Genomic DNA, 23,357 nt, shown 5'->3' with positions numbered 1-23,357 from the left:
AAGGAAAAGGAGTGAGAGAGGGGAGAGAGAGGTATTTGTCCTGGAGGGGTGCAAAGGACTGCTTCTGGATAGAGAAGTAACAGTCATGGCCCATAGGTAAACAGTGGTTTTTGAAGGTAAAAGGGAAAACCCTGTGTTAGGATGCCGTATTTAATTTTAATTGGAACTGTTAATTGTGTTAGCCAAAGGTGACTTTTGATTGCTGGACTTCAGTACTTAGATTGGCAGATCTTGGTAGTAGCCTCAGAAAGAGGAAGTGACCAAATAAGGGAAAAGGCCTTGAGGCATTGCTTTATGAAGGTAATCCAGTGGTTTTTAGCAAGGCAGAGCAGAAGGAGGAGAAGGGCAAGGCTTTCCAGAGCCATGTTTGCCATACTCAGGCCAGTCAGAGCCCCCTCATTGTATGTTCGTGTGTCATTGTGCTATGGCAGTCTTTCAGTGGTTACGTATTTCACTATGGGTAGTGAAATGTGCAACTAAGACTGAACAGTCAGGATCAGGAGTGTGTGAAAGGAATCCCAGGATTGCAGTATTCATCTATGTGTTATGGGGTGGCATGTCTTTTCAAAGAATGGAGCCCACTAAGTGAATCTGGAGATGCCCTAAAACAGTGAAGGGTCCAGAAAAAATGTACAGTTCTTGAGATCAGAGAACAAGGATTGAGATTGTCAGAAAACAGCAGCATAGGTTGCCTGACCTCTCTTGGTTCTAGAAATGAGTCTGAGGACAAAATAGTGGTCAAGCAGGAATTTGTTTATGGAAAGGAGAAATTACAACAGGAAAGGGAGCTAGAATCCTCCATGTTATTGAAGGGCAAATAGTAGCTATACAAGAAGATAAGATGGAGGTTTTGCCTTGCTGCTTCTTAAGACTTAGAGGCCGGAATGAAAAGATAGTACATGTTATATCTATGCTCAGACGCACTTCCTGGGATCCAAGAATTTGGAACACATAGGAAGAGTTAGTGAGGGGGAGGATAGCATGGTAAAAGCAGCAGAAGCTACTCTGCAGGAACTTTAATAGAAAAGGTGCAGGAGGGGGAGGGGTTTGGATCTGTGATCCCATATACAGATGAAGGCATTAACCATGGCCCAGTGCAATACACTGGGGCTATCAGGAAATGTTCGGTGCTTGAATTTCTAGAATCGTGGAAGACTTAAGCAAGCAATGAAAGAGCCTGTTGCAACCTGGTTTGTGAGGCTGTGAGACATGGAGTATGGATGGGATTGGCCCAACATATGTGGATACAGTTAGTTAAGTAATAAAACTATGCATCTCTACATAACATCACAGGTTACATAATGTGAGAAAGTATGAGGGTAATTAGTCCATGATGGGCTAGTTTATCAAAGCCATTAGAAGATTTGGACATCTCCATCTGGGATCCCCACAAACAGCAGAGACTAGAGGACCACGGATGCTATCGAAAGAACTGGGAACAAGAGAAGCTGTTCTTGAACCCTAGTTCAGGGGGACAGATAGAACAGTGTTCACAGAGGAGTTAAGCTCCAAGGAAGACTCTTGAGACCAGACCAGATGCCTGGAAGAAATAGAACACAGACAAGCTAGTTCCACACAAGGGCTTGGATCAACTGAGGTACCTGAAAAGGACACTCTCCAACCTATTGAGCTGCCTGTAGGCTGTGAAATATTTTCTAGGTTTCCAACTTTTATGAACTGTCACCTACTCTGAGGTGGGTTTTAGTGAGTCAGTTCTATTTGAGTCATGTCTGCTTCTGAAAGCAACTGCTCACCTATATTCCTGTAAATACTGCCCCTGCCCCAAATTTGTTGATTTACCAAGTTGAACTTTGGTGATATCTGTATATATAGTAGGATACTTGGTTGAGAAGATGTGTGTGTTGCATCTCCCCTATAGCATGAATAGGAAAAACCCAGAGACGAATACTAGTGTTCAAGCTGAAGATCAGAGAAGCAAAGCAGTCAAACCACTAGCTCTTACCTCTACCAAGTTTGAAATGGAAGTCCTGTCTTCCATGACTGGAAACTAAATCTCACATGAGACCCTTTACTTCTTCCTTATATACCTCTGGGATTAAAGTCATGAACTCTTTTAGACTGATTCATTCTCATGTACCCCAGGGTGGTCTTGGACTCACAGAGATCCATCTGCCTCTGTTTCCTGAGTCCTGGGATTAAAGTTGTGTGTCATCACTGCACAGCTTCAATGTCTAACTAGTGTGGCTGGATTTGCATTTTGATCCCCAGGTAAACTTTATTAAATCATAAATAATATATCACCATATCTCCAGGAAATGTTTTATCTCCCAAAGGGATTGCTGGGACCCACATGTGAATCTGGGATGGGTGGTCCCCACTTATAATCCCAGTAATAGACTGGAAGGCAGAGACAGGTGCATCTTTGGAAGCTGCTGACCATCTTGTGTAGTCTACTTAGCAAAATCTCAGGTCATTAAGACATTCTGTCACAAACAGAAGTTGAAAGTACCTAATGAGTAATGGCAAGACTTTCTTCTGATTCCTACATTCATATACACAGGTATACAATGATACCTCCACACAAATACATGGCCATATATACACATGAACACACACGTACACACACACGCGCGCGCACACACACACACACACACACACACACACACACCTTTTCTAAAAGGAAATTTTGGGGAAAAAAACCATTACCATGGAGAAGATTGTCTCTTCCCATATGATACGAAGCTCTTGTGCAGCCACATCCCATAAGCATGCTGCCATCGTTCTTGGCAGTGTTCACTGCATGTTTACTTTTAAGCCTCAGGCAATTCTCTGAAGTGTGTGCAGCAGAGTTTAGACTTGGAGTGTAGATGACTTTCCCAGGACATTAAATGCTCAACCCAATCTCTCAGTTTCTTGTCATTCTCTCTTGAGATGCTACAAACCTCCCAAAGGCATCACTTTAATTCCATCATTAGGCTTATTACTGCTTTGTTTAACCTAGTATAGCAAACAAGTTAAGCCTCCTTGCAAAACTGTTACTACCCCTTTATCATATGTCAATTAAAAAGAAACACAAAGGACTGGCTAAGTTTCTCTTTTTGCACCACTAATTCTTTTTCCTCTTCAATTTATTGGGAAATCTGATAAAAATAGTGGCATAAATAATAACTGGAAATTGAATTGTTGAATCAATCCTGATTTGTAAAAATATAGTTGTGTATTATATAAATGTAAAATAAATTTACACCTCTAGCATTTAAAAGCCGTAAAAGCAGAGAGATGTAAGACTTTGTATAATTATGATTCTATAATGCATCTTTATATTCCATGAGAAAAATGAAGTCCTATAGATATTACTTAGCAGCTGACTCTTTTGTTCATAGAGAAGATTAAAATGAACATTTCATGGAGCTTTAACAGCCAGAAAAGCTGAAGGAATATCTTTCATCAAGATTGCTTCTATCCCTGATAGGTATTTACAATACACAGCCAAGGGCATTGACCATTAAGAAAAATAAGATAAAAATGTATACCACCTGAATTCCCATTAAGTCTCAAGGGTAAAAGAGTAAATCTCAAAACAATTTTCCTTTATCATTTTTATTCTCTTCTTTACAACAGTTGGCACAGGGTTGAAAACAGAAGAAAAGGCTCCAGTTAGAGTTCACTTACAATCTGCCTTCACTGCACTGTAAGCTCCAAATTCTGGATCCAGACAGCAAAGCGAACACCCACTATTTTATGTTCTCCCCATTCTTGGTTTACCAATCCAAAAGGAGGTCTGCAAGGGATCTAGGTGTCATCCAGTTGTTTGAGATACCTCACACACTTCTTACCACAAGACTAAAGAACGTTACTAGCATCATCTGCCCTTAGCAATTTCCATGCCTGCCACATCACCAATATCTCCATGAGCCTCTGTTGGTTGGTGAAACCAAAGTTGTCATTGTCCCCCTTCTAAAGTCTTCAATTGCTCACTCTAGAAAAATAAGGTTATATTTCTGTTAATAATTCTGAGCTTGAGAAGAGATTCACTTATTCTTATCAGCAGTATTCAGTTATCCAAATGTACTTAATTCATACCCAAAGTATACCTGGAAACATGAAAGAAATATATTTTAGTCCAGTCACAGAGATAAGGTGAACTGGAAGTAAAGTATCTTATAAACTACATAAACAGAAAGCAAAATATGATGGCCAGACGAATTGGAATGGAAGGTTACGAGCTCGACAAAAGGCCATGTACCCACAAAGGCTTCCCCTTGTGATGTCTACCTTCCCCACTCAGTATCTATTGTGGAACACCAGTTCCTTTTCCTTAAATCATCCGGCAGACAAAATTCAATTGTCTCAGTAGCCCGGCTTAGGTGTTCATGAGAATGCAGTAAGTACACTCAGCCAGACCTGTGGACAGGATACACAATGAAAGAGAAGCATAAATATTCTGAAAGGATGGGATTTTGAGAATAAATCATAGGTTTAAATTTGATTTTGTCTTTTCTACTGTGTTTGACCTTTATTCCCTTCGCTCTGGCTCCCGTGACCTTTCTGGTACTAAGGAATATAGCTAAGATCCTCGTTGTTGAATAATCACTTTCTCCCTACTTCTCATTGATTTTTTAATACCATTTGACTCAGTGGCCTTTCTCATTTGTCTTTCTGTTCCTTAGCCTCTTGTATAGTTATTACTCCCTGTCTCTCACCCCACGCTGTACCCTTGCTTTCTTGCCAAGCATGAATCTCACCCACACAATTGATCTTAACCTACTAATTCAAACTCCCTCATCTTAAGTGCAGATGACCAGAACAGAAAGAATTCTAGCACACAAATACATTTGGCACAAATGATTCATATTTATTGTTGGTCTCTGTCTTTAAGTTACAAGAAAATGGTTTAAACCCCACAAGTCTATAAAACATTTCCTTGTGAGTTGTACTCGTGTTATTCCCTATGATGTATGAAGTCACTTTACATGCTTTCCTGTTTATTTGTTTCGAATGTGGTTGGGCACTGCAGTCTGGACTACTGCGTGTTGTCTCCTTTGCCCACATCCCATTCTCCACAACTTCTCTCTCAAATCTTTAGACAGGGAAAATGTTCCAAACCACAGATCGGACCTTGTGCCTCTGCCTCACTAGAGCATTTTCAGTTAACCCCTTATTCTCCACACAGGGCCGCAAGTCGTAAACCTTACTCAGAAAGCCGGCATGCTTGCTGCCTCTTCCATGTTTTCTTGTCAGCAAAATGATCTCCCTCTTCCGTCAGGGCTTCACAGCTGGAATTTATTCACTCTTTTTTGGTTTTTCAAGACAGGTTTTCTCTGTAGGTTTGAAGACTGTCCTGGAACTCGCTCTGGAGACCAGGGTGGCCTTGAACTCACAGAGACCCACCTGCCTCTGCCTTCCGAGTGCTGGGATTAAAGGCATGTGCCACCAATGCCTAGCTAATATTTATTCACTTTTTAGAAACTTTATTGTCACTGGAAATTTACAAGTGCTTTCTCCTTTTGTCTAGTTTATAATTACATATATGTATATATATACATATATATATATATTCCTCTCTCATACAATGCATTCTGACCACAGCCTCCTCTCCCTCCACTCCTCTCAGACCCCCACAACATCCTCTCTTGCCCACTTCCACTGTTCCTTCATTTCCCTTCAGAAAAGAGTAGCCCTCCCAGGGGTATTAAATGAATACAACATAACAAGATGCACCAAGACTAGACACATTCTTCAGTGCTAAGAGGAAGAAATGCTTTATAGACTTCTAAGAGCACTCACACACCTTATCCACAGGGGCTCTGTGGTGATGAACTTAAAGTAGCAAAATTGAACATGTTGCATTGGGCCTTGGATTTCAAAGTATACATTTGATAGAACATGGACCTTCAAGCAAGGTGGATTCTTTTGAATGGAAACTGAAGTCTATAGAACTCGTTATGTTATAACCATCAAAAAGGCTCAGCACCTAAGAGTGTCATTTTATTTTCATTCTTTCTATGATTTTCTAATAGCACCAAGAGCCTCTGTTGTGGTCATAACATTAGAGTAAAATATACTTAGCTTTTTCCAAACACTTAAGCAGATGTAGAGAACAGGAACAACATGGTAGAAGAATTAGAAAGAAATATGGGCAACAAGTAAAGAAAAGTATTTTCTGGCCAAATTCATAGAAAGAATTATCTTACCTGTGTACTTGTAAGATTGTATAATGATAGCAATAAAGTCTTTACAAAATAACTTTCTTAGAAAAGGAAGTAGACATGGTACTCTTTGAAACTGAATTGCATATGGTTTTGTAGAGTTATTTATTGTCTAGATTTGTGTGTGGGTGCACGCACACATGCCTATGGGTAGTAGACCAGAAGGGGTTGTTGGCTTCCTTAAAGCTGAATTGCAAACCTTTGTGATAATGTAAGTGCTAGTATCCAAACTCCAGTGATAGAGCATGTGTTATCTTAAATGCTGAGCAATGTCTCTAGATCTGTTTGTTTAGACAGTTGTCTTATTTTTAAACATATAGTCTGTAGCAATTTCATAGAAGAATACAGAGTATTTAAATTATTTCTGCCCATTCCCTTTTACTTACTTCTTCCCAGACTTCCCTTGTTTACACATGGTCCTATAAAATTCAAGTCTTTTACATCTTTTTTTTGTATAACCCATCAAGGGTTATCAGTGCTGCCCAAATGCACATGGATGTAGAGCTGGGCCTTCCACTCGAGCAAATGCAATGTACTATGGGTCACACCACTAGCGAGAACTGACTATTCCTCCCACAGTGGCCAACAATTGCCAGTAGCTCCTCAACTGGAGTAGTGCCTCATGAGACTCCTATCCATACTAGAGTATTGACTGACCAATCTTGTGAGGACAACTATGCTACTGTGAGTTCATAAGTATGTTTTACAGCTAAGTCAAATTGAAGCTATTTCAGACATATGAGGTTGGGACAGAAATGCTCATAAATTCTTTGCATTCACACTTTTAAGAAATCAAAAAGAACCATGATAAGTACAAAGTACAAGAATGATGTTTCACCATACACACACCATGGAATGACCAAAGCTAGCTAATTAGTATGTATCATCTCACATAATTACTTTTGTGGTAAGATCATTTACCAACCTTTCTGATTTTGTTTTTTTGAGATGTGGAGGTCTGAACCCAGGACCTTTTGCATGCTGTCTCCCAAATTCCACTCTTAGCATGTTTCAAGATTGCTACAGGTACAATGTTGTACAATAAATCTCTAATTCTTCCAAGCTACTGAAATTTTGTGTCACATATTACAGAAACATTAGCCCACTGTACATAATATTTTCATTCTCTTTTATCTTTTAGCAATATATTTTAGAAATATATCTTTAGTAGTAGTAAAATAATATTCACTTAATAACAGTTGCATTATAGGTACTCCTAAGAGTAGAGTTGTGTGTAGTATCTCAATGGTCAAAACATACAGTAAAATCACCTTAAAATACTGTGGCATCATTCTTTTTATAGGTGAGAAACTAATGGTGCTGTTAGCTCCACTACTACTTCTAGTTTCGTTTTCTTATATCTTATAATTTATTTCTTTTTAAAATAAAAATTTTCAAGGCTAGAGAGATGGCTCTATGGGTAATAGTGATTGCTGTGCAATCAGTAGGACTAGAATTAGAATCTTAGCACCCACATAAAAAGTCAAGTGTGACCCCACATGGACCCACAAGAGACGCTAGCATAGTTCCAGGCTCAGTGAAAATTATGACTCAAAGCAATAGGGTGTACAGTGACAGAACATGACACCAGTATCAATATGTAGCCTCCTCACACATGCACAGGTCAACATACCTTCACAGGAGTATGCACATACATCACATATATACATAATAAACACAGAGTAGATTCATCAATCTATCACATTTTGACATGAAATTACTTCCCGTCTCTGAGTTCCGATTCTGTCATGTTCTTTATGTTGTACTATTATCATCATTTTATTTAAAATTGGGAAGTTAAATGATTGTAGATGGAGACATAGATTCACATGAGGTTTTTTTTTTCTTTTTAATGACAATTATCTAGTAGAATTCATGGAAAATCTCAGATTCCCTTCACTATCTGGGATTCTATTTGGTCAGTTTCTTGACTGAAATGCATTCGATCTGTTTCTAGACTTTCTATCATTTCTAAGTTTGACTCACCAGAGTAGAAAGTACTTCATAGTAAAGAAGTAAAATACCAATATTGTGAAGTGATAATAAAGATTAAATCATGAATAGAATAAAAAGTGTCAATTGGTTTAATTTGCTCTGAAAAAAACTAGTTTTTAGGGGTTCATTACTGTCTATTGTTGAATATTAATTTTAAATTCTAAAGAGAAATACGACAGTGTTAGGGAATTTGCTTTGGTTCTATTTCACCGATGACAACTTGGTAGAAAATAAATCAAAATTTTATCCAGAATATTATTCCACACAAATGCTAAGTTTACCGAGTTAGGTTACCATAATAACTTAAGTGGTGATGGGAAATGAACCCAGAACTTTATCAATTTTTATTTTTATTATTTTTCATTCAATATAGTTTATCATCTTCTTAATCCTTTAATTCCTCCCATATCATCCATATCTCCTTACCACCCAACTGCATATTTTCCTTTTCTTCCTCTTCAAAAACACTGAAAGTTTATCTATATTTGTCTCTTTTTCATTAGTTTTACAATAAATGAAGTTTTACAAAAAAACTAAATTTTATTATTTTACAAAATAATGAGTTTAATTATGGTGATTTCCTATGCACATATCATTGTATCTTATAGGCACGCTCCTACTACTCTGTCTCATTCTCATGTTTCTGTCTCCCACATTCACCAATTGTGTCCCTCTTTCACTTGTCATTTGGGAGAATGATTGATATTTCTAAATCTCTACTTCATAAAAAGCTACTTTTTTGACTTGGAGATAAGGAGAAGATAACACTGGCTATAGTTTGGTGATGTATGTTTTTCTTCAAGAAGTCTGTTAAGGCTAGTTCTCTCCTGGAATCCAACTATAGAAATGAGGAATAGAAGTGTGTTATTTAGAATGTAAGTTCCTGTGAACACACATGGTCTCACACACTCTTGATACTACATATTTATCAGGACATAACAGAAATGAGTCCAGAGGTTGTAATTTTGAGTCATGATAGAAGTAGGGACTGAGATGGCATAAAGATAGAGAAATTCTCAGAGATTTCCATAGGAAATAGAATCTAAAATATATCCAATCAGGGAAGTCTGAAACTTTCAGATTCTGATCATGTTTCAATACTCTGACAACCTTGCATGTACTAAATATCTCAAATGGTATTATGACCAAGGTAACTCTCAGCATCATGATTTTCTATGACACTCAGAAGACAAAGCTGTTCTACACAATGTGGTTGATTACCGTGCAACACACATTAAAGTCAATGAGTGAAGAGATGATGGGACAGAGCACAGACTTCTAGAATAGGGCACAATTCTCTCTGCCATGACAGGAGCACCTTTGAAGTGTTTTCAAACAATAAAGACAATGAACTTGAGCCTAAACATTCAAGGTTTCCCTGAAGAGCCCCCATGCCAACAGTCATTGAGATTTTAACACCTTCAGCATCAAAATTGCCTACCACCCAGGTCACATCATTGTTATCCACCTGCATAGTCCAACAAGGGCCAAAGCTTATTATTGTAACAGAAGTAATATCCCAAGAACCATCTTGAAGACAGTCTTTACTGTGGAATGAATGAGAAGGGTTTGGTAACATAGGCATGCCAAATGAGCCTTGTCCTGATCATTAGAATCTTCACTAGGTCATTTCATGAGCCAATAAATAAGTTTGACCTTTAAAACCTGGGTTAAAATCTTGTCAGCCCCATTCTACAGATGAAGAGTTGACATTTGAAAACTGTTCTCGGGTCAGGGCTCTGTGGTTTCACATCCTAGTATTTACACAACCAACTACATTGTAGGACTTCTTAGTCAAAGATTTTCTTCCCTCTGCTACTTGGGAGGCCTCAAAAATAATTATATATTTTTCTCTCCTTTTAATTCTCAATCACAAAACAGTGTCTCATTTGCAGGACCAACTTTAAAATATGTGATAAATGTATATGACAGGCCATGAACTGAAAAGGTCCAAATTTATGCTGTCACCTCCAGAGTCCTAGACTGACATAATTTCCTTCATAACAATGTCCAGATAAAACACAACAAACTTGGGAGCAAGTGTGTCCACACTACTAACTTAGAATTTTTGTAATGTCCCAGACTCTTCCTCAGTCCTGAAGAGGTCCTTCAACAACTTAGTTTAGATAAAGAGGGAGCTGGAGACACAGCTCAGAAATTAAGAGTATCTGCTTTCTCCAAGGTGTCCCAACTTTGGTTCCCAGCACCTATGTCAGGCATCTCTTTACCACCTGTAATTCCATCTCCATGGGAGCTGGTGCCCTCCTCTGTACTCTGTGGCCTCTGTGCAAAATACTTGCACACAGACACACCCATATACATAAATTAAAACATTAATAATTTTAACTTAGATAAGAAAAATATCTTAAGTGTGAAGAGAGATAATACCCTCATCTTTAATTATGAACAAAATCTTAACTTTGGAGTTAGGTCAAATATACAACATCCATGTTTTCACCTTTTCACAAAATAAATGGACACATTTTTAATGTCAAGTTGGTGGGCATGGAGCCAGGATGTTCAGTTGCAATGAGTACCTCTGTCTGGGATTTGCAAGACAAAGCTTTAGGAAAAAAGTATGTTTAGGTAAGCAGGTTGAGTCTCATAATGTTCGTATGAACCATGTGGGATATTGTTAAGGTACAGATTATAAATTAGGACCATGAATAATTTTTCAATGGTATAGGAATTGCTGTCTTGGGGCCCTACTTTGAAAAGCAAGTCAAAGGCAATCTAAGTTATTGCATCCTCCTTATCCTGTTTTGTATTTTTGGCTTGCTACCACAACACTGTTCAAACAGATAAGAAAAACCCTACACTTCTGTTTCTTATCCTTCTTCAGACAGAACATGTGAAGGCAAGAACTCACAAACTGTTCAAGTCAACTTGACTCACAATAGCAATAAGCTTAAATGTATCATGTGAAGAATCTAAACCTCCCCCTTGGTTGATATCATCACGGTGCAGAAGAAGCTCCTTGTACTTAATGTTTCTTTACTTTTTATGATACATTCAAATGCTTGTTCCTTTCTCAAAGAAAGTAAATGGTAGTTATTTCTAAAATTAGGGAAACCCTTCTGTAAGCATTTAGAGTCTCCTACTGGGCAGAATTAAGTCTCAGGAAGTGGACAGGCATCAGCACTTCACATCTCAATGATTGAGTCTGAAATAACAATTTGTGCCTTCATTATCTCATTTCCTGAGGCTAATAAGCACTGTTTTGCACTTGACAGTGAACAAAATCTCCATCTCAAACAGGATGTGTTCAGGACTTATCAATGGTTTTTCGGTGGCTTTTGCATTTTCCAAACACCCCTGCATCAACAAAGATAGCTCATTTGTTTCACTTTGTGAAAACTCTCGATTTTTCCCCAAGACTTTCCATTTCACGCCATGTGAATTTTATTAAGATCGCTTTCACAGAAGCTAAGTACTGGTTGGATGGGCCTGGAGGGATGACAGTCACAGCCTGGGCAATGCTGGAACTCTCTTGAGACATTTCTTTGCTACTAAAATCCCCTTGGAGAGTCATAGGGAAGAATCCAAATTGTCCAATAGTTTTTGTCTCATGAATATTTTGACATTGTAACCTGTAAATCTTTCAATGATATTAACTTAAATCCAGCAGCATGGAACTCAGCTAGTTCTTCATATTAGAGTATTAATATCACATGGATATAGTCTTCAGTTATGCTTAAAACTGGGCTAAACTACTAATTAAAGTAAGATTTTATGTTATAATTAGCCTTTATTAACAAAACTGATAAGCAAATCTATTGTCTAATAATTTTCAGTGAAGACTTTCTTATCAAGAGATTATCATTGAAAATGAACATAGATTTTGAGATTTCTGCTATAATATGTAATAAGAATTTCAATATTATATGTTGTCACCAATAGCATTAACTGCATTATACTTCTTTCTTTTTTTATTTTATTTTCCAGTTTAAGTTTAGATAAGAAACAAGGTTGCTTCACAAGTCAGTTCCAGGTCCCTCTCCCTTTCCCTCCCCTCCTCCCGTGCCCTCCCCCCGACCCCCCCCCGTTATCCCCTCATTCCCCCAGGGAGGGTGAGGCCCTCCATGGGGGTGTCCATAGTCTGTCATTTCATATAGGGCAGGGCCTAGACCCTTCCCCAAGAGTTCAGGGTGAGAGTGCACCTCACATTGTTCTATGGGAGTCCAAAGTCCATGTGTATACTTGGGGTGGGTACTGATCTGCTGTCCAAGGCTCAATAGATTCCCTAGGCCTCCTCACTGACACCCAGATTCAGGGGGCCTTGATCAGTCCCATGCTGGATTCCCAGGCTGATGCCTGGGATTCAAGAGTTAACCTTTGTCTGGTCAGCTGTTTCTGGGGGTTAAACCAGCCCAGTCTTAATCTCTTTGATCATCAGTCCTTCCTCTCTGTTACTGGCTTTCTTGAGTTCAGCTCAGTACTTAACCAAGGGAGTCTGCCTCTTCTTCGATCAGCCACTAAATGAAGTTTCTGTTTCCCAGATTCTCTGGCCATAGGATTGTAGGCTGGCATTCCCCAGATCTATGTCTAAAATCCATATATGAGAGAGTACATGCCATGTTTCTCTTTTTGTGACTGGGTTACCTCACTCAGGATGGTTTCTTCTAGTGTCATCCATTTGCCTGCGAATCATTATACTTCTTTCTAATTTATAACATAAAACAGTAATTGTTTGTTTCATACAAAAATAAATTAACTCCATGGTAAACACTGATCTACTACCCAAGGCCCCAGAGATTGCCAAGGTTTCCTCACTGACACTACATTCAGGGGGTGTGGATCAGTTCCCTGCTCGAAAGAGAGGAGGGGTGGGAGAGGGAGCTGGGATTGACATGTGAAGCAAGCATGTTTCTAATTTAAATAAAAAACATATTGAAAAAATACATTAACTCAGGCTTTCTCTAGAGTGGATATTTATTCAATGACCTCTAAACTCTCATTATTATCAGTTCTAAACTTTATAATGAAAGTAGGTAAGAATTTTTAACACTCTGAGTATGCTAGGCAACACTGTAAACTGTTTACCATATGGACTGGTTCTAGTATTCCTATTTTGTAAACATAGCAGAGATAGGCAGGTTGAGCATCTTGCCTAAATTTACACCCCTGCTATTGGAAGAATCTATGTTAAAATAAAATAGGGTATTATGATAGATATTAGCACTCATGTTTTTTGCCCAAAAGGTAAAGCATATGGTAGCTGTTGTAATTTAAGAAAAGCAGTGGGTAAGAGAAAGACGCTATGTGACAGGATTTAAGCAGAGTTTTTTATAATTAGGGAAAAAGATAATAAAAAGAGGAAAGGGGAAGGGAGAAATTAGTCTCCGGGGACCTTAGCAACATAAAAAAGGAAAGAGGGAGAGAGGGAGAGAGAGGGAGAGGGCAAGGAAGAAGGAGGAAGAGAGAGAGAGAGAGACAGAGAGACAGAGACAAAGAGAGAGAGAGAGAATGTAAAGTGGGCAGGACCCTTTTTAAAAGGAAAATAATGAATAGGCACAGGTGGTACTCTTAGTGGCAACCCTGAGGGTGTATCCTGTCAGGGTCCCAGCAGGTCAGTACATATGCCTGAATACTAACATAGCTGTTTCTGAGAGCAGGGAAACCCCACTGTCAGCATTCAGACTTCCATACTAAGCATATCTAAATCATTTTTATTTATTCATGCACAGTTTGGAAATCATTTAAAAACTTGAGAACACTTGGATTTTCACCTTTAGTTTCCTCTAATTTGCATTTAGAGATGCATATATTGGATGGTTTGTTCAAGAATGAACTAGAATGCAGGAGGAAACCTTTGATATGGAAACTGTTGACACACTTGAAGCCACAGAGACCCATCTCTTTATCTCTTTTTTTGCAGAATGTGTGACACAGGAGAAGGACTGTTCACTTTTCAAACAAGGGAAGGAGAAATGATCTATCAGAAGGTCCACTCTGCAACACTGGCCATAGCTGAGCAACATGAAAGATTAATGCTAGAAATGGAGCAGAAGGCCCGGGTAAGGCTCCATCCTCTGTAACCTAATGCCTGTGAATAAATGTCCCTAGGCTGACACATACTATATCTATATGAGTAAATTTGAATAGTGCATGGTGTTCACCAATATTCTGCCCCTGTTACCAAACCTATGAAGGCCAACCTCTAAGGTCTGTAATACCCTACTCTTTCCCAAAGTAACATATCTTTTGACTAAATTTTGAAGTCAAGAGACCTTTAAAATATATAGGTTGGTTTAATTTGGCAGCTTTCATAATCAAATGTCTCTCAGCAGTTATTATTTGTTCATTAGCAGTCAAAAATTTGAAGACAACACAATAACATACACACTCCATACCCTTTGTGCATTTTCCATCTTTACATTGCTTATTATATTTTTATTACTCTATTTCTTTTTTTAAAAAAGATTTATTAATTAAGCATATAGTATTCTGCCTGCTTGTATACCTGCATGCCAGAAGAGGGCACCAGATCTTATTACAGATGGTTATGAGCCACCATGTGGTTGCAGGTTGCCAGGAATTAAACTCAGGACCTTTGGAAGAACAGCCAGTGCTCTTAACCTCTGAGCCATCTCTTCAGGCCCCTCTCTCTATTTCTTTTTTAAGGACTTTCTCTACCCTTTTTTCTTTTTTCTCCTAAGCATGTATAGTTTTAAACACAGGCTAACCTCTTTACAGTTTAGTTTTCTGTCTGAATCTGTCTTTACTGTGTACCTGTAACATTTTTTTGTCTGCATGAGCAAGAAAAGCTACTGTGTAACTTAAGTCATGGTGTGTTGGCAACTGGCTCCTCCCCCTCGATTCCCCAAAAGTATAGTCTCAAGATGGAGGTCATTTATCACCAGCTCTGGGCACAATGTTTACCTCCCCAACTCTGGGAAGTTTCTAGTACCATGCTGCCACCAAGTAGCATGCCACCTGTTGCTCATAAACACCATATAAGTGTTTGGTAGTGAGGCCACTTAGGAGAGCTGCCCATTTTTGCCATTGCACCAAGCAAGTAAGCTGTCTCTTAAAGGAGCCATGCCTCTGCTCACCACCAGCAAATAGAGCACACCTGAGAAATCGCAGCTACCAAGACGCCATGTCTGACTCCATTCTTGTATATCTTTAATTGTTTTTTAAGTTTTGTCAGGTTTTATTTGAAAATTTCAGTCACACATTGGAATGTCATATGTAAATGTAGGTTTCCAGCAAAGGCAGAGAAGCAAGATTAGAATGTGTGGCTAAACACAGATAAGAAATATGTCTTAATTTAAGTGTAAGAGTTAACTAGTAACAAGCCTGAGCTGTTGTCCAAGCATTTATAAGTAATATAACTTAATTATGGTGTTTTGTATACATAGTAGCTACTTAATAACTGGCACCAGACCATTATGCACTTTTTGGTAGTCAGTAAACTGTACAGATGAATACAAGAGAAGAGAAAAGAAGTCTCCCCCTTCAGATTGCCTACAGTTTTGTGAGATCAAATAGTTTGTATCATCCAATGTTGTGATAATTCTATCATGGCAGTAGAGTCAAAGTGAGTTTCTGGAAAGCTCTGAAAAGCTCATTCATGGATCCTTCAGAGAGAAAGATCCTAAAGAGCAGAAATAACTCTGTATAAAGCTGGATCTTAGGTAGTTTCAACATTTTCTTTAGTTTTTTAACACGAATATGTTTTATACAGAAAAACAATGGTTTATTCTTTCTAAGAAGAGTGCCAAGGATGGGTTTCACTTCATGAAGGGAAATTGAAATCCAATCAGAAACTGGTTGCTGGATGACAAGGAAACAGTGTTTTCTAGACACAGCTGGTCAGTTGTACAGATGAACACTGTAAATCAATATTTAGCTGGGCAGTGATGATGCATGCCTTTAATCCCAGCAGTTAGGAAGGAAAGGAAGATAGAATTCTATGAGTTCAAGCCCAGTCTGGTCTACAAAGCGAATTCCAGGACACCAAGGATATTACTCAGAGAACCCTGTATAGAAAAACAAAACAAAAATCAATACTTAAAATGCTTTTCTTTCCCTGAAATCCTCAATTTCATTGTCACAGGAAAGACTAGACAGAAAGATAATGGAGTGAGATCTGTAGAAAAGTAATTTAAATATCAATAGAAAGTGAACCTCACCCTTCTCCAATTAAACTTTACTTAAGCACTTACTAATCATTCATCACTGCCCATCTATGAAATGATGTTCTATATAAATAGTAACATGGAGTGCTCTATCAGCACTTAGATAGCATGTCAGTCTCATAGGCAACTGCATCATCTGGAAAGAACTACCATATTGCATCAATTCTAAGATGACAGATCAGGTCTTGTTTCTTTTTCTTTTATTTTAGCAGTTCTCACTTAAATGTAAGTCCCAGTTTGACTGACAGAACCAATCATTTGTAGTGCTCGGTATAATAAAGTTAAGTCTTAAAATGAATGAAATTTTAGAGTGCATGAAATATAGTGATAGCTTTTATAAGCGGCAAGGATATATTCATTTATAACTTTTGAAGGAACTAAAAGGCCTCCCAGATGGTTATATTCTTAGCAGTCTGGCTTCTACTGCAGGATGCCATTAAAACATTATTCTTAGACACATTCTGAGGGAGTTCCATCAGCATGAAAATGATAAGGATTTCTACAGCAAAAATATGAAGAACTTTGAAGCATCTAACTGTGGTGATACATAGAATATCTTTAACATACTTGTCTGGGCATAGTTGCAGAAGCTTTAGAATTTCAGGAATCATATGCATATACATGGGGAAATGATATCTATTTAAACTAAATACAAATGCTGGAAGATGGCTTAGCAGTTAAGAGTACTTACTGTTCTTGGAGAAGACCAAGATTTAGTTTACAGTACCCACAACTGCTTGCCACTCTAGTTTCAAGGAATGTGGTGTTATCTTCTGGTTTCCATGGGTACCCACACATACATACACATACACATGCACACACACACACACACACACACACATACACATAAAGTAAAATGAATTTTTAAAAAGTAAATGCAAATTGATTTCTCAAAGTTCAAGACTCTACTACTCATCAATAGTAATAATAATCGTAAGAAAAGAGGATCAGTTATTAGTGACAATGACAAAGTATCCATTTTGAAATGTCAAAGCCATATACATGAAATTTTCTTTTTTGATATGAATTGACTGGAATTAACCAACACAACTCAATTAAAATAAGTTATGGTCAATAATGAATGTAAACTTATGATCCTAACTAATCACTTTATTTACTAATGTTTCATTTCAAAACACTAAAAATACAATTAGTTTTTCACAAACACACATGATAGATTCATGCACATGAAAAATCACACATTTTCTCCAAAATGAACAATAAAATGGACATGACAAAATCCTGTATATAGTTTGATCACTGAGGCTACAATGCATTATTGATAGAAAAGTTACTTTATTTTCCTTTAGCTGGAATGTGTTATGGATAGTCCAGATGTCTCTTCAGAAATTGCATGTGCATAGAGAGGGGATATGATGATTGACATTTCTTACTTTTAATTAGTTAAAGCTGTTACTATATAAGAAAAGGGGCTACCTAATATAAAAGATCCTAACTTCCATGTTATTTCCTAACTTTTATGTTATTTCCTTTAGCAGATACTTTTCTTAAATGAAAACAATATATTTCAAAGGTTAAAACAACTCAGCAAACAAATATAATATTTCTTAAATGAAAACAATAGATTTCAAAGGTTAAAATAACTCAGCATACAAATAAAATATTACAAGTGCAAGGCCACCTTATTTCAAAACAAACAAAGCCAAATAAATCTTAAAAGTCAACATAATAATTTGATAGGTGAGAATGGACAAGCTGGTGTACACCTGTATTTCTGGCATTTGGGAAGATCATTGATTCAAGAGCTTCATAGCAAGCTCCTGTCTGACAAAGTAAGAACTTGTGGGAGGGTAATCAGTGCTGCTTTTGGTGAAGGTGATCACATCTCTCATGTCCTGTGGGGTTAGGTGATTGTAGGCATGGTGTGTGGAAGCGATGTGCACTAGTAAGACTAACAGAGCAGTGTGAAGTGAAGCTGGTTCTTTATCTACATCTTCCTATGAGAGGCTGTGCAGAGCCTGGCAATAACATCTACTTTAGAAAGTTAGCATGGAAGCAGGGCTTTTTTGGAAACTTGGGGATAGCTAATTCATAAAGAGGCTAACAAAGAGAAATGAGCTACACATAAATTCATCAATCCCAGATTTTTATGTTTATCAATACTGAAAATTACTTAAAGAAAGCATTATCTATTTAAAATTTTAAAGGAGAAAAATTGTGTTGTAAAAACAACCATAAGCTGTTTATGTTAGTATTTACCATGTGTTCATCAGTAGTCTTGTAGCAAAAGAGTAGAGACACTCAGCCTAGACACACAGGGAAGAGCCTAGGCCCTGCCCCAAATGATGTGACAGACTTTTAAGATCCCCCATGGAAGGCCTCTCCTCACCCCAGCCTGGGGAGCAGAAAGTGGAGGGATTGAGGGTCAGTAGAGGGCAGAAGAGGATGGGAGGGAGAGGGAACTGGGATTGGTATGTAAAATAAGATTGTTTCTAATCTAAATAAATAAAGAGTAGGTCTCTAAATACATCTACCCCCTAATTATAAATGTGAGATACTCTTAAGGAAATCCAGATATTCTTTCATCTCTGTGCTGCTGGAAACAGAACATAAAGCCTCCACCACCAACCCTTATTCAAGGCTTTTTTTTTCTTCTTTTTTCTATTTTTAGACAGGGTCTCATTGATTTTCCTGGTCTGTCCTTGATCTCAGAACCCTCCCACCTCAGTCTCTTGAATAACTAGAATAATAAGAAAGCAGCACCAGCCTGGCTTGAATGGAAGGCACATATCTTCTTAAAAGTATTCTTGATTGTTTCTGTGGGTTTCACCAGTCCTGTCTTAACCCCTTTGCTCATCACTCCTCCTTCTCTGCATCTGGTTTCCAGGAGTTCAGTTCAGTGTTTAGCTGTGGGTGTCTGCCTCTGCTTCCATCAGCCACTGGATGGGGGCTCTAGGATGGCATACTAGGTAGTCATCAGTCACATTGTGGCTGAAGAGCATTTAAGGTAGCCTGTCCACCATTGGTTAGATTGCCAGTTGGTGTCATCCTTGTAGATCTGGGGTACCATGTATATCTCTCTTAGAGTCCTCCCAGTTTCCCAGACTCTCTGGCAGTGTAGGCTGGGGGTGTAAGGAAGGACGGGAATGAGAGGGAGCTGGGATTGACATGTGAAGCAAGCTTGTTTCTCTTGTTGTTGTTGTTGTTTTGTTTTTTGTTTTTCCATTTTGTTTTTATTTAAATTAGAAACATGAATGCTTCACATGTCAGTCCCAGCTCCCTCTCCTACCCCTCCTCCCTTGTCCCTTCACAAGGCCCCCAGTCTCCCACCCAATCCCCACATCATTTCCCAGGGAGGGTGAGGCACTCCTTAGGGGGGGATCTCTAAAGTCTGTCATTTCATCCTGGGCAGGACCTAGGCCCTTCCTCATGTGTTCAGGCTGAGATAGCATCCCTCTATTTGGAATGGGCTCCCAAAGATCATTCATAAACCATGATAAACACTGATCTACAACCCAAGGCCCCAGTGATTTCTGTGGCCTCCTCCCTGAGACTCCCATGGAGTCTGGATCAGTCCCCTGTTGGCCTCTCAGCCATCAGTCTGGGATTCAAGAGCTCCCCCTTATCCAGTCAGCTGTCTTTGTGGGTTTCATCATCATGATCTTGACCCCTTTGCTCATCACCCCTCCATCTCTGTCACTAGGTTCCAGGAGTTCAGTTCAATGTTTAGCTGTGGGTATCTGTCTCTGCTTCCATCAGTCCCTGGATGAAAGTTCTAAGATGGCATATAGGGTAGTCATCAATCCTATCATCAAGGAGGGACTATTAGTGTAGTCTCTCCACTATTGTTTAGTTTGCGAGTTGGTGTTATCCTTGTAGATCTCTGGAAATCTCACTAGTGTCAGCTGTCTCCTCAAGCCTATAATGACTCAATCTATTATGGTATCTCTCATCCTGCTCTCCTCTATTCTTACCTCGACTCAACCTTCCTACTCCCCCATGCCTTCTTCTAATTTAAGTAAAAAAAAATATATCCTTGATTATAAAAAATAAAATAATGTTGTTAAAACTACTTGTTTTGATGTCATTAGTGTAATGCTAGGATTTGTTTTATATTTTTTTTCAAATTCCCTAAATGTAATTTGCTAGCACATAATTAAAAACATATAATAATAACAATCACTGTTCCAAGCTAAATTAAAATAATATTCTATGAAGAGCAAATGAATGACATTGAACAACTTCCATTAAATGACTATGTAAATCACATTTTATTTGTTACCTTGAAACAAACTCAACAAAAATGTCTTCTAATTCCTTCCTATTTATCCTGAATAAAATGGAAGATTAAGTAAGAGGTGTCCCCTACTGAAAATTAAGCCAAGTCTATGTGAAACCAATTGCCCATAAACCATCAAACTTCAAAGGGCTGTTTTAATGACTACAAACAGTGCCAAGCATGACTGGCTTACTGTCCCTGGGGTCTCTGTTCACATACAATTTTAAAGTTTCATGAACTTGTTTCTAAGAACAAATTAAATGTGGTATTCTCAATTGGGAGTGCCTTGTACATACTTTATTACAAAGCACAAAATTTTTCTTTTTACAGCTAACATGCATTTCACATGTTATATTAATTAGTGTGTTTTGGGTTATTGGTATCTTTTTATCTTCTTAAATTTAAAAGTCTTTTCTCATTTTACATATCAATTCCAGTTCCCACTCCCTCCCCTCCTCCTGCTCTCCCCATCTTTCCCCCACCCCACCCCACCCCCATTCACTTCTCAGAGAGAGTAAGTCTTCCCATGGGGAGTCAATGAAGCCTGGTACTTCACTTTGAGGCAGGACCAAGGCCCTCCCCTCTATATCTAGGCTGAGCAAGATATCCCTCCAAAGAGAATGGGCTCCACAAAGCCAGTTCAAGCACTAGGGGTAAATCCTGGTCCCACTGTAATAGTGTTTTTTTTCTTTTTATAGCATATATTCTTATCCATTCTCTCCTGTCTCAGACATATCAACAAAAATGTTTGCTTATATTCCATGAAGCATTTAACTCTTTACATTGATGTGATGGTTAGTATTAATTGTTATTTAGACAGATCTGAATCACCTGAGAGATAAGGCTATGGGAGATTTTACATTCAAGGCAGAAGCCCCACCCACTGTTGGGGTCACCATTCCCTGCCTGAGACCCTGAACTGTATTAATAAAGAAAGAAGGCATTCACTGCTCTCTCTCTCCTCCCGACTATGATTGTGATGTGGCAGCTGAGCTCAGGCTTGCTTGAATTTCTCACCATGGTGTTTGTATCTTTTAACTGTAAGCCAACCTTTCCTCCCCTAAGTTGGTTTTATCAGGGATTTCTTCCTATCAACAGAAAGAAAGATACTATCCTTTTTTGTTTTAGTTTGAGTAATTCACATGTACACATGTACACACAGACACTCATATACATGGCAGGCACGCTCATGAATATACACAGATGTTTAGCTCTGTTATATCTCTTCTACCTCTCCCTACCTGCCCACACTGATCAAATATTCCTTCTCTTTATATTTCTTAGATTTGTACTTCTATAGATCACCTTGGCTTAGACCAAATATGTGTCCTCACCTCCGATGTCATTCCTTTGATTGCTCTGTTTTTGCAAATGGTACTGGGATCTGGTTTTATATTAGCTATATATGAATCTCAAATATATACAAATAAAAACTTCTTTAATTGATTGCCCAAATAATATCTAAGGCAGCTTGCCCACAGAGGCATCGGCTTCATCTGTGCATTGAGCACTTTGGGCCTTAGCCATGTTGTTTGACTTTGCCTCTGTGGGCATTACTCTCTGGTAGGACACAGACATCACGACTACTCTTCACACTTGGTGGAGCTGTGACCTGCACTCTTTTCAGACACGAAATAAGCATTTCCTGGTTCATTGCTCAGCCTTCCAGTGAACTAAATGTTATTTCAAGTGGCTACAACAAAAAGGAGGTGACAGGAAGCACTGGCAAGTGTTTCAAGGGTTGAGTTAACTGTCCCCCTGTCGAACTGATTTCTGCACTTGTGCTGAAGCATCCTTTCTAACTCCTAACCCTGCCTAATGCTAACCTGCAAAATGGAAAGCAGGTCAGTGCTGCCTGCAGGAGAGTTAGTGGATAAGCACTCAGAGAGGCTGGCACAAAGGTCCAGGATTTGTTTGGTTTCTTAAACAATTTCTCACTAGAAAAACACACCCACACACATAATCAATATAGCAGATTCTCCCAAAAGAAGGAACTAGAAAACACGAATCAATCCTTGTTTCATTTATTAAAACACAATAATAAAACAAGGTATCCTTTTTTTCAACTAGACACAGCTAGCATTAAATATAAAACAAACCAAAAAACCTCAATTGAGAAAGTCTTCATCAGATTACCTACAGCCAAGTTTGTATGACATTTTTTTGATAAATGATGGATGTGAGGGTGCCTACCCTAGGATGTCACTGACAGTGACCATGCCCCTAGACAGGTGGTACTAAGTTGTACACAAAAACAGCCTAAAAAAACCATGGATAGCAAATCAGTAAGCAGTGTGGCTCCGTGGCTTCTGCTTCAGTTCCTGCATGGAGTGACTGCCCTAACTTATCTCAGTAATGAAGAATTGTAAAATGAAATAAACCCTTTCCTTCCCAAGATGCTTCTATTCACAATGTTGAATCCAAGCAATAGAAAATCCAAGTGTGGGTTTGTACAAATGGTCTCACAATTTTATTTTACATATTTATGCAAATGTGCATGTTTCTTTCTATCTTTCTACTACAAATAATATTTTATCCAATATGACTATTCAAAGGCTTTTTCAATGCATTGTTTATAGGTAACAAGAAAATTAAAAATTACAGGACAGATCAGATTTGAGAGTGGACATCTTCCTTGTTAGATTACTTAAAAGTCTCCTATATTAGTCTGATATGGCTGTAATACATACTGTACAGTGGGTGGCTTTACTTTTTCACAATTCTGTAGTCTGAAAGTTAGAAATCAACACTGAACAGGTTTACATTTTTTTTCTGATGCCTCAATGCTTGCTTTGTAAATGTCTGTTT

At 38.3% G+C, this 23,357-nt stretch overlaps 1 protein-coding gene across 1 annotated transcript in view; it reads left to right on the top strand.

The window, feature by feature from the left end:
* Positions 1 to 23,357, top strand: part of Dok6 (docking protein 6) — a 407,151-nt gene that overhangs the window by 287,054 nt on the left and 96,740 nt on the right. The window contains exon 6 of the mRNA XM_005065385.4: positions 14,044 to 14,182. Coding sequence (XP_005065442.1) covers positions 14,044 to 14,182 — 139 coding nt within the window. The remainder of the gene's footprint in view (positions 1 to 14,043; positions 14,183 to 23,357) is intronic.

Source organism: Mesocricetus auratus, unplaced genomic scaffold, assembly GCF_017639785.1.
Source record: "Mesocricetus auratus isolate SY011 unplaced genomic scaffold, BCM_Maur_2.0 Super-Scaffold_100015, whole genome shotgun sequence".
Taxonomy (NCBI): domain Eukaryota; kingdom Metazoa; phylum Chordata; class Mammalia; order Rodentia; family Cricetidae; genus Mesocricetus; species Mesocricetus auratus.
This window is presented reverse-complemented; position numbering and strand designations above follow the sequence as displayed.